The 12,756-nt window shown below is 38.8% G+C and overlaps 1 protein-coding gene across 3 annotated transcripts in view; it reads left to right on the top strand.

The window, feature by feature from the left end:
- Positions 1–12,756, top strand: part of SEMA3D (semaphorin 3D) — a 170,902-nt gene that overhangs the window by 76,670 nt on the left and 81,476 nt on the right. For all 3 annotated transcript variants that reach the window (XM_088134825.1, XM_088134823.1, XM_088134824.1), the window contains 2 exons: positions 7,269–7,331; positions 10,906–11,025. In XM_088134825.1, the coding sequence (XP_087990951.1) occupies positions 7,269–7,331; positions 10,906–11,025 (183 nt within the window). The remainder of the gene's footprint in view (positions 1–7,268; positions 7,332–10,905; positions 11,026–12,756) is intronic.

The following is a 12,756-nucleotide window of genomic DNA, read 5'->3' as shown; positions in this document are numbered from 1 at the left end:
TGATACAGTGGTGTGTGTTATCCATCACAGACCTTACTGCAGAGAAGATGCAACACTGACATTTTCAACAGTAGTCTGCTGGTGAGATCTGAACAGAAGTAATTTGGCCTACCCTCCCCAACTCAGGGGTTGTCAAATTGTGATGGAAATGCAACTCTCAGTAGTCCTTGATGGCTAGGAATTCTGGGAGTTGCAGTCCCCAGTACATATGAAGAATGTTGGTTGGAGAAATTTGGTTTATCCTATATAGAATCTATACTCCAGTTGAAATACTGAGGGTTAAAACTAGTTATTTGTTTCACATTCAACCCTTCCTACAAATACAAGTTGAGGAACACACGCATTTCATTTGTGAGAATGATCAGACTGCAAAAAGGTTTGCAGCATTTTAAGGCAAATCGAACTTCTGCGGGTCTTGCATTCCCTTGGATGTGGTTTGTCAGGGAAAAATTTGGCTTCTGTTTAGAGTTTTGCAGCTGGATATGTCTGTTTCTGATAAGTTTCTCCCTGAGCTTTATCATGAGCCAGTAGTACAAAGCAGCAAATTTTAAGGTGAGCTGCTGTTCTTAATTATTTTGCCTAAATAGTGGTCCCAGAGAGGTCTGTAGGTGTTCAGGTCTTTTGGCAACCAGCCTACCTATTTAAGTACCTCTATGTAGATTTATATTTCCGGCTTTCAGGACATTGTTTATGGAAGGTTTTTCTCCCTATCTATATCTTTTTCTATTTTGTCTCTCTAATCACAATACCCACATCATTTTTATGTCTGTCAAACTCACGTAAAAGACACCATGCTTGAAAGATACTTCCTGGTAGCAAAGGAGTGTCAAAATGTAGTGTTTGTGTTGTACTGTGTTGTGTTCATACAGATTGGTTTGTGTTGGCTAGATGCCACCTGGTTGCTCCAGACCTTCCTGTATGTGAGGAAACTGCACCTTTTGGGAGAAGCAGCTCCCCCATGTGCCTTGGGATTCTGCCATCTGACAAAATCCACGCCATGTGGGTAGCCATCGGGAAGAGATGCCATAAATTAGAATCCAGCATTAAACGCTTTCCTGCAGTGATAGTACAATGAATGAATCCAAAGTAAAACCATAGGAAAATTCTGGCCTTTGACATACATGGGAGAAGGAGTGCTCTAACGAGAGATTTGGGGCTGTAGTCATTTTTTATTGGTTAGGATGCCTTCACATACATACACACATAAATAAATTATGTTGAACTCTAGAAATCTCCAGAAAATAGGTGCTCACCCAAGAAAGAACTAGTCAACTTGAGTGATTCCCTGGAGGAGTTCTGAGCCACTCACTAGTTAAATGATGTAATACTGATATTTTGAGCTTGTATGTATATTCTGAACATAAGGACAGATATTTGGCTACAACAGTGTGCCCATGGCATGTTCTTCATAGTTTCCAGTTTGTCCACAAAATGATTCTCCAACTTAATGATTTTACCACAATGATAGAGTATAGTTCAGTAAGAGTTCTCCCTAGATACAGTATGTAAAACTCATTTAAAATATTTATTTATCCTGACATATTATTTGTTGCATGGTTTTTTAAAAGTTGTTTTGTTACTCGGGGTGAAAACAGGGATTCCGCACACCAGACATAGTGAAGTTGATATTGATATGTCTGCTATAATGTGTGTGCTATCAAGAAACAACAAAATGCTGATAAGCTGCCAACACTTAGGGACTGTGTATGCTAGATGTAGGTGAACTACGTCTAGGCAAAGAGATAAATAGATGGAGTTCCCAGGTACCTTATTTTGAACAAGCTATTTTGGACCCCCGTTCTATACATAGAGATATTCTTGTTTGGGGACAGGAAATTGTGTCTCTCTTTTTTCTTTTTTAAGGAAAAAGAATATTATGTAAATTATTATTGTGCTTATGTTGCTAATGAGGGACTGTTTCTTAAGAAAAGAACTGGTTGGTAACTCCCCATACCAAAACACACATTTTTTTGGACATCATGCTGTAGCTACAGAAGGCAGTTACAATATGTGGTCCCAGGAAAAGAGATGTTTAGTTTAAGAAGGTGCCAAAAGGTGGTACATGAGTATTTCTGCAGTCTCCAAAACACTTTTTCCCTTAGAATCCAGATTGCTGCTATTGTGTAATCTATGTAACTCTGCAATCCCATATCTGTCTAATCAGTACCCTTATTCCAAGTTAGTTGTGCATTGGACTGCATTTGTGGACATCTCCAGGAACTTGTTGCTTTTGTCAGAATGACAGAAAGCGCGATGTTGCAAGCTCCACCCCTTTTGTACATGCATGCAATGTCACAATGCATGTATGAAAAGAATGAGGCTTGCATCATAACACTGAGTTTATGCTTTTGTTATTTGGTCCCCCCTGCACCCTCTGCAGAAGCTGCCATCTACCGCTTGAAAGGGTGAAACTAGAGGAGGGGGACGTGCTGTGGTTTAGAATATTGTTATTCTAAATAACAAGTAGGTTTTCCAGTTCCTGGATGTTTAAGTTATTTGAAAGACAGGTGAAGCTTGGGTCAGGAATTGGTTTGTACAGCCATGCTCATCAGTTGGTAATATCAATGTATTTCTTGTATTTGTAGGCATCACAGATTAAACTTCACAGTTGTTAGATCATCTTACACCATACTCAGCACAATACTTTCCATTGGATTCATTCATGAGTCATGAAGACTATCTAGAAGTCAGAAGGAATCTGGTAGCACCTTTTCTAACTAGCAATTTTATTAAAAAGCATAAACTTTTGTGAGCTGCAGCTCATGAACGCTTATGCCTCTTAATGAAATTTGTCAGTCAGAAAAGGTACTAACCAGACGCCTTCTGATTTCTGGCTATCATAGCTTTTCTTCTACAAGAATATTCAAGAGTTTGAAAGAGTGCAATATGTCCAGTGCAATTCATGTCACTTTGGTTCATCAATTTCCCCCCTTTCTTTATAATGTTTTGCCACCATCAGTAACTAAAGGAATGAAAGGAATTTGTGCCTATTCCTGGATTGGCAATGTGATTTTCTATAATAAAATCTCAGACAATGCATTGTTCTAATATCGTTAGCCATTCTCTTCATTCTCCCTGAATTCATTTAGGGAATTCTGGGAAAATAAAATGATGACTGCCAGAAGCATCTGCCAGGAACATCTGAAGAAATGTCCATCTCTTCTGTTAGTACAAAAGGGAAAAGAAATCCTTGGGACCCTTTATCCTATTTATGCTTCAGTGTTCATTTCAGGACCAATGAAAATGTCTGAACTGAGGCCCTATGCGTAGTTTTCATTTGTGTCCAAACAATGCAGATTTCTTTTTGACAAATGCCACAAGTCGGAACATAGTGCAGTTCGACCCTGCACCTGACTGCAGGTGTACTTACTACCCATCACCCCCAAGGTCTACTACCCTTTTGTTCCTAACAGGTAACTACAGGTGTACCAGGAAGCAAAAAGGGGCACACAAGGCCCTTCACTTCGTACCTGCCTGCAGCTCCTTAAAGCGTCATTCTTTTTCTGGGGTCACCCAGCAGCAGTAGAGTGGCAGAGAAGCTCTCAGTGGGCACATGCTTGTGGTGCTCCTTTTGCCTTTGAATGAAAGGCACTGCACAGCCCTACAATATGCATAACATTAAGGGAGAGCAAAGTCACTAGGCATAAAATATAAAAACAACAGATCTCCTGCTGAAACAGGAGTAAGCTAAGATGGTCATGAAAAATTCAACTCAAGAAGTGGAAGTATGAGGATAGTTCCCTTAACTTTGTTGACCCTTGGCACTTGCTTTACCTCTAGCTCAGAGAGCCAGATCAGCATAATAGCTGAACGCCAGCTTTTCATCCTGACTTCCTCTTTGCCCAGGCAATTAAAGTATCGTGTTGGGGATGGCAAGATGGAGATCTCTCATCCCATCTCTCAATGGGATGCTTCATCTCCTGGAAAGGAGGTTACCCTAGGGAGTCCCTGTGCATGCCTGCTTTTTCTATGGAAATCCTATCACTGCTTAAAATTGGTACTGAAAGATTTCCAGCTATTCTGCCTGGAAATTCCTTGCCAAAAGGGATAAAGAAAAGTGATCAATACAAGTGACACAGTAACTTAATTATTCAAGCACATTTCAGCCCCTGTCTATAGCTGGAGAATCTTGGCACTAAGGAAAGAAAGTCAAGCTTGATCTCTGAGTCATGGCTTTCTCTTTAAAACAAAACAAAAAAGCCACATCTGATTCCCATTCCCCCTCTTATTTAGCCATCTGACATTTTCATCCCACCTTCTACTTCAGTCCCATGTGGACAGTGTTAAATCCATCACTATTTAGACAAGGTACCAGTTTAGTGTGGGGGAAAAAAGCTGCTCTATATATTGTGAGTTGCAATCTCCTCTTTTAATTAATATTTTAAACTATTACAATGGTAGTAATTTTTTTTTTAACACAACAGGGGCATTATGAACCATCCTTCACTTTCTCTGCTTTTTTTTTGAAAAGTAATCATAAATCAACACAACGAAAATATTCAGCTGTCTGATCACGTGTTGCTCATTAGCTTTAGATTTATTGAATGCCTGGTGTTTTTCCTTCCATCTGGAGGATTGTGTTCATCCTGGATCTGAGTTCCACAGAGAAAAAGCTTACCAATGGCCATAGATCATGAGGGCTAAGCTACATATTGTTCCTAGTGTCAAAAGCCATGTGCTGTGACACATGAGTGGAAGCAGCCATTGCCTCATATCATGGAGTCACAGAATGCTAGAGTTGGAAGGAGTTCTTGAGTCCAGCCGTAACTTGTTCCTGACAGATGACCATCTAGTTTCAGTTTAGTGAAGAAAGCCCGCCACCCTTTTGGACTTGTCTTACATTTAGAAAGGCTCCCTCCCTCCCCCCACAGTCAAACAGCCTCCCAAAAATTTAAATCTATTATTCCATGTTCTGCAATCTAGAACAAGAGAGAACAAGCCTTAACTTTTTTCTGTGTGACATACTTTCAGGTATTTGAAAAGGGTGATGACTTAGTTGACTTTCTAAAGGCTAAACATATTCAGCTCCTTCATCTCTCTTCTTAAGATTCAGTTTCTAATTCCTTGATCATCCTCACCCTTCTCAGAATGTATTCCAGTTTTTCTGAATCCTTTTTAAAATGTGGTGCCTAGAACTGGGTTTGGTCTGATTAAAGTAGAATAAGGTAGATGGATTACTTCCTGTGATTTGGAAATTGTACTTCTGTTGATGCAGGCTGAATCTGCATTTGACAATTTTTGCAGCCACATTACACTGCTGCATTCTAGAATGCACACAGGAAGCAGATGCTATCCTAGAAGGCTTTTGGTGGGATTCAGTTAACTCCCAGTATGTTCTTAAGTAATTTATGATGAAGAACATGATGGTTCTCCCCACATCATCCCAAAAAACCTGTCATGTTGGATCCAGGTTTTGGTGTGGGTAGCTGGATTGTTGAAAATGGATTTTCCTAATGAGCCTTCACCATGACAGCTCCTTCAACTTCTCAAAAAAGGGGTATAGAGGACTGAGGGACTAGGGACATCCTTGCCATAGGGAAAGGAATGGAAAATGCATTGAAACAAACAAACAACAAAAACAACTGCTTATTCCATAATAAATAACTCCAGAACCATGTTGAAGAACATGGCACATGCTGTGCTCCTCGCTTGTTTGTATCCCAATTATATTTTTCTTCTTTGTTTCTGGAATTTTTTAGGCTATCTCTCATTTCATTCTATAAAACCTTAATTTATGAATTGTTTTAATATAAGTAAGCTTCTTTAGATTTAATTGTCCTTTTGAGTAGTTAAGTCTGGGACTACATTGTGATGACCTGATTAAAGCAATAAGTCTCACTGGAAGAGAATTGAGTTGTACAGTTACATTCTGGGGTTATTTATTTATTTATTTATTTACTATAGATGCCCAGCTCAACAAGTGACTTTGGGCGGTGTACAATTATAAAAACATAAAACAATTAAAACAAAACAAATACATATATATGGTCACCGAGTAAAACTATTTACTTGCTTGACACCTGGGATTAGTCCTGTTAAGACTTATTTTTACTACCCTAACCCTAACCCTGCCCTTCTGTTCATACTAGCTTTCAAGGAAGTTTACAACAATCTAAAAAAACCACAGAATACACATCATAACAATAAAATGGATGCAGTTAAAATCAAAGCCAAAATTTAAAATTCATGTCATTGAAATAATAGCGAGTTAAAAAATTGGCAAGGTATGGCCTTTCCCTACTTTTCTAGCGACAGCAAAATGTACTTTTCCCTTCTTACTTCTGAGTAGGCCCACATAGTGATTATACTATAAAGCCGTATATATGTACAAATGAGTATTGCTATAAGTGAGTGGCATTAACTGATCTCAAAGTTTATTCCAAGAGTTTATTATCTTTGTCCTTACAACAGCTGATTCTCAAGGCATGCTTTTATGCAGATATAAAATCTAAATGCAAATTTAATGTATGAACTGTCTGTATGCTTAGACCTAGTCCTCTTCAAAAATAAAACCCTAAATTAAACTACCCAACAAAGAAAATAAAACCCAAAATAAAAATGAAGAAGGATAAAATAATAATCCAAGGCAATTGGGTGGGTATGGGGAATGTGGGGGGGGGGATATTGAACTAAACTAGGAAGACAAAATGTAATTTGGAATTTTTTTTAGGTATTCCAATATTATATTTTGTTTACCCTCAATTATATCTATTTTGAGATATAGGTATAGATAGTACACTCAACTAATGGATACTTCTTCATTGGGTAAAGACATTTTTAATGCTTTCAGGGCTTTTAATATTTCAGAATTTTAATTTTAAATGTAGCTGCTGATTTTATATGTTATTTTATTGAATGTGCTTAATACTTACATTAAGTATTCTCCCTTCTTTAACAGGATTTTTAGCATATTGAAAGCCAGGAAAATCTTGGTATTTGAAAAGTGACAATCAGCATTTAAAAACAAATGCATCATTCATACAGTACTTGTCCCTGCCTGAAATCATTGCAAAATTATTATTTATTTATGGGATTCAGAACCTGCTGTGGGGGCAAATGAAAAGAGGGACCCTGTCAAGTTTAATGCCAGTTCCTTCCTCAATGTAGATCTGTGTCTGCACAGAGGGTGGTAGGAGTTCAGTAATTTATCATGCTTGCACTGAGGTCCTTGGATGCTGATGTAATAGAGAAGTGAATATATAAATATAATTTAAGTCAAGAATAACAAAATCATCTGATCCTAAGACCCATTTCTAAATGAATTGCAGATATTTTGGCCCGCAGCAAAGGAAAAAGTGGATTTATGTAAACTAGCCGGGAAAGATGCCCATGTAAGTATAATGCTTTTTTTCAGGTTTATGATTAAAATCTGTACATTGGTGGAATCAGGTGACTTTAAATGAATTTGAGTTGTTACTCCTATTTTATTTTATCTAGCAAAGTATCTGCTGTTGAGGTCATGGTGGTGTTTGCATAACATCATCTCTAGGGGTTAACTGACTCATGGTTTACTCAGCCCAGTTTGCACCACCCCAAACCATAATATAGAAGTGCTTGCTGGCTGTACTTGACATCAGGGCTGGGTGTCCTTACCACAAAAGGGAGAAACATTAATTTCTACTGCAGCAATAAATAAGGTCAGCAAATAAAGTCAGAAGTGTTGCCATTGTCAAAGTAAGGGCCATTTTTGTTTGGATTAATGCTGTGCTGAAGATTTCTTCTGCATTGTTCAGCCTTTTCTAATCTCTTTGCTCCTGACACCAACAGGGCCTACAAAAAGATGTTATATTCAGGTGTTGTTCAGCTGGAGGTCTGGCCAAGGGGGTTAGCCGACTCTGCCATCTCATGGCAGCTCAATCACTGCAAATAGAAATCAGATAAAAAAGCATTATTGTCATTTGTCATGGGAAGCCCACCAACCTGAATGTGTTCTTTGATCCCTCAAAGATTTATTATTTCATGCAATCAGAGTGAAGGTCTTGAAAGGAATCTTGGAGATCACCAGGAAGATAAAAAAATAGCCATCCAGCCTCTCTTCAACAAGAAGCTATCACCTCCTGAAGAAGTCTGCTTTACTGTTGAACAGCTTTTACCATAGGAATTTTTTCTTGATTTCCAACCAGAATCTAATGGTTTAAACCCATGTTGTTGTTGTGTCTTCTGGAAAAAAATTTAAATAATTCTATCCCACATTCTACATGACAGATCTCCAGACATCTGAAGAAAGTTATCATGGCTCCCTGCAGTCTTCACAGCCTAAATACACCCAACACTTCTACTCTTTTCATCATGAGACCTCTGATCAAGCTCCAGTTCATCAGTGTCCTTCCTAAAATGTGGTGTCCAGAATTGGACACAATGTTTTGGGTTCAGTCTGGCCAATGCATAGTGAAGAGAAATCAAAACTTTTTTTTTTAACTTCATGTGTTTGATTTCACTCTCCTTTCTCTTTTATGTCTCCTTCTGGTTTTCTGAATATTTGTTTCTTTTTGCTAAAAAAATCTCATTTCATCATTAATGATATTACAGTATAGTGGAATGTTGTAATGGGAATGCTGTGAAGATGTCATTTGCTGCAAAAGGCCACTTCAGGATGACCAGGAGGAGAGAGAGAAAGAGAGAGAGAGGTGGAATTGAAAATGCTTGCAACCTGCTTGTTCTCATATGTCACCTGCATATGGTTTTTTTTTTCAGCTTATGTTGTTCCTGTTCAAAGGCAACTGCAAAACAACTTCAATAACATCAACCATCAGTTATTTTCTCAGACTCCCATACCATAAATGACTTAAAATGATTTTCCAGCAGAAAAATTTTCCTTTGTGGGCATTCTAGCTGTTGAGTACATTGTAAAGAAATGTTCATTATGATGTATTCCTTTGATACAGTTCCCAGAATGCTCCTCTCTTCCCATTCTGTCTGAACTACGCCCACCTCTTCTCTCTTGTTTTTTCTCTCTCCATTACTTCCTGATAGCATGGCAGATGGTTGAGATGAACCTTCCCTGACATCTGCAGGTGCCATTTTAATTCCTAAACTGCAGGAAACTTCAGATCAACTCAAGATCCAGGAACAGCTGTCGAGCAAGCCTCCCCTTTCTTGTTGGGACATTGTTTTAGTTCACCCTTGCAGACCCAGCCAGATAACTGTTGCAGCAATCTTTTCCTTGTTGTGCCTCAGCATCCCTTCTAGACCACATCCTTTGGAACAAGCAGGCTGCCAGCCAAATAGCACCGTGCATTTCACAGAGATGTCCTAAGCTATGAAGCCAAGCTGATATTATCCATCCTTCTAGGCTGATCACAGGATTTCTGTCTTGTTGGTAAAATACTATCCAGCCAATTCCAGCCACTCCACCCACACCCCCTACATGGACACATCTGCCTGGACTTTCTTCCAAGACATGCCCAGCTTTTACATGACTTCTTTGCAGCTTTGGCTTGCTATTTTTAAAGTCACGTTTTTGAAAGACCTTGATTTCTATTGAGACCAGTGACACTTAAATGCGCAGTTCAGGGCCATTTCCTGAAAATGAATTCAGGCTAGCTTGCTGGTGCTTTTGCTCTAGCTTGTATCTATGGCTCTGCCATTTCTGAGCAACTTGGCTGTAGTCAAGAAAGGAGAAGGAAAAGAGACTGGGATGGTCAGGTCAGAGAGTTATGACAATAAAGAAGAGCTTCTCTGTTTCGAAAAATCCTGGTATCTCTGCCCATATTTCTTACAGAGCAAGGGAGTTGTTGCACAACATACATCCAAAATTCAAATGAAAGTTATTAAAAACAAAACTCTGCAATGGTATGATAGAATAGGCTGCTCTGCTTGGAAATGTTCATACTGTGATTAATGTATAGGAGTCATGCCTCTGATAAGGTAGGCTTCCCTTTTATAAGGGAAGCCTTCCCTTCTAACAAATATTTCTAATAAGTGCTCTGACCTGGCAAGGCATCGGAGAGGCTACGTGATGGATTTTGAGGACAATAATCGTACAGAAATGCTTGGATGCTGGAGTGTGACAAACATTGATGTGGGGTGGAAAGGGCAGCCTTTATTACAGAGTGCAGTAGGCAGATTTCCAGTGTTCACCACCAGTCCTTTGAAGTCAGCAGAAGTTGAAACTAACACAGACATATTCTTTTCCTCAACCCTTTTGATTTCTGTTGGAATTGAACAAGTTTTGAGCACAGGACATTAACAAGAAAAGACTTCCGAATTAATATGGTAGCAAAGAGCCAATTTTTGCAGACCTTTGAGGCTGACTTAAGCAGAAGATGACTTAAAGGCAGTGGTGAGTTCCCACAGGGCAATCAGAAATCTTCTGCTCCTGAGATCTTTTAATTCGAGAGGATGGGAAATGAAAAAAATGGTCTCCTAAATCCAAACATTAAAGCCCATCTGATGGGTGATATTTTTGTAACACTCCCTAGATAAAACTGCTTAATATCTTTTTTTCTCCACTTCTGCTCTTGTCTGTCCCTGTTACATCATTGCTACATATGGCCATCTTACTCACACAATGGCTCACTGAAGGCATTGTGCCAGTCCAGTTTGATCTTGTTATAATTCACAAGCCAGTCCACTGTTTGAGCTTTCATGTGTACAATAAGCAAGTGGTTGTTCAGAGAGGTTCATCGGCTTTTGTTATCCTCTCCATCACCTTGTAAGCCTCCTTTTTGCAGAAATCTTGGGAGAACAGCAATGCTTTATTGATTCAGGCAACAGAAAAACTCAAAGTGTGGTGTGAAAGCAGTGATTATTTTTAAATAATGAACTCTGTTCATAGGCTGGCAATCAGAAGACAAATGCGACTTCTCAGATTCTTTGTATCTTCCCTTGGTATTGTGTACCATATTGAACTACCCACTGAATGTTAATAATAATCGATATTGTTTATCTTTCTTTCCACAATAGACAGAATGTGCCAACTTCATCAGAGTCCTTCAGCCTTACAACAAGACTCATGTTTATGTCTGTGGTACAGGCGCTTTCCACCCAATCTGTGGCTATGTAGAGCTCGGGACACACAAAGAGGTAATTTAATTCTCTCCCAAATGGGGCATGACTTTACCTAGCATCCATCATTTCCATGGAAGAGAGAGGGAGAGAGGGAGAGAGAGAGAGTCTACAGCCTTATAAAAATGATCTGACAGCCCTTTGTACAAACAACTGGGCAGTGTGAAATTTTTACCAAATCATGTAAGAACTCATTTTCTCACATTTTTGGTTGTGTGCATATTGGTATGCTGGCAAACCTCTAGGCTCAAACGAGGTGATTAATATAGTTCAGTACAGGCTTGCTTTTATCAGATGATTAATGGTGTCAGGAGCACATTTTAGCCTAGATGCCTTACAGGACCTTTCATCAGCAGGAGATGGTAGTATGTGAAAGGAACCCCACTAACCCTTTTGAATAGGCAATGGGCAGAGTCTTAGATCTGAAACTTGATCATTCTACTTCAGATGCCCGCTGAGCAAAGATTCTCCTTGAAGCACACACTATGTATTTTGTCCATCTCTCAGCATTATGGATGAGAAGTTAAATTAGAATTACAAAGTATATATACAATAGTTATAGAAAAGAAGAAAGGAGGAGGAGGAGGAGGAGGAGGAGGTTGTTATTAAACATCTGCCCTGAAACTGAAACATATGGTCATCTTCCCACTAAACCAAAATGGAAAGCAAAGTAAAAATACTTTATCTCTATTGTCTTAAAACTGATTTTTTTTCTTTGCATAAATAGAGAAATATAAAGTAGCACCACTTTTTAAATATTTTGTTCTGTATCTTGGAAGGCCAGATAACCGCTGTATGAATTTTGTTAATTATCAAGAAACATGACCACAGGTTCTTGGCGTCTAGACTCTAATCTCAATATGTTCTTCCATCCGTATCTGCTGGTCAACCTTGGAGCTACCTGCAGATAACATTCTGTAGAAAAAATAAATGTCTGGCTGGGGAGCAGATTCCTTTCAACCTGATTTTAAGCTTTGTAAATCCTTTTCCAAGACATTCACATAGTTCTGCACAATGAGATTACAAGTCTAGGCCAGCTGCCACTAAAGTTCATGCCAAATTTAATCTAAATTCCATAGAAGTCTGTTGGCCATACCTATAATAAACACATAGATGTACGTGCAGAAGGATTGGAAGCTGTCACCATCCTATTCAGTTTGTTAAGTTTCCCAGAGAAATCTGGTTAGCTGATAGTCTTCTAAGAGGGCATAATTCTATGAGAGATGTAGTAATCCAAGTATGAAGGTTCTCCTCTGTTATTTGTTCTTAACAGCATTAAAGAGATGCTGTCTTGGAAGATGGAGATTCCAGATGCAATCGGAGTTAATAGCCATTGATACCTTTCCCTCCCAATTCCTTTTTATGCTCTGGCTTTGTAAGGATACCATTTAAAAGTATTAATTAGAACCAAATACATCATAAATAGGTTGGGCTAACTGGAAATTCTAAGGATCACAGTTCCAACATTGCTGGAGGTTGTTAGGTTGTATAAGATAACTTGGCTCTGTTATATATAAAGGTTAACTGCCCTGGGACCCTCCATCCTTTTGAAATACTGAATACTTTTCTGTGGAGCATGTGAAAGCCTGTTTTCTTCTGCAGTATTTCATTTACTCCATCACTGCTGGACAGGTAGGTTATGTTCAAGACAGGCTGTCTATGTGTAGCCAGGAAATAGGTTGGGGAAGTGCTAGCTACCCAACCTTTGGTCTAAAATACATATAATTATCTGTATAGTTATAATTATAT

The sequence above is a fragment of the Python bivittatus genome, unplaced genomic scaffold, assembly GCF_059951505.1.
Source record: "Python bivittatus isolate LINGU-HERP-01145 unplaced genomic scaffold, Pbiv_v1 ctg000120_np1212, whole genome shotgun sequence".
Classification (NCBI taxonomy): domain Eukaryota; kingdom Metazoa; phylum Chordata; class Lepidosauria; order Squamata; family Pythonidae; genus Python; species Python bivittatus.
The sequence above is the reverse complement of the archived record's forward strand: the minus strand, read 5'-3'. Positions and strand labels throughout refer to the sequence as shown.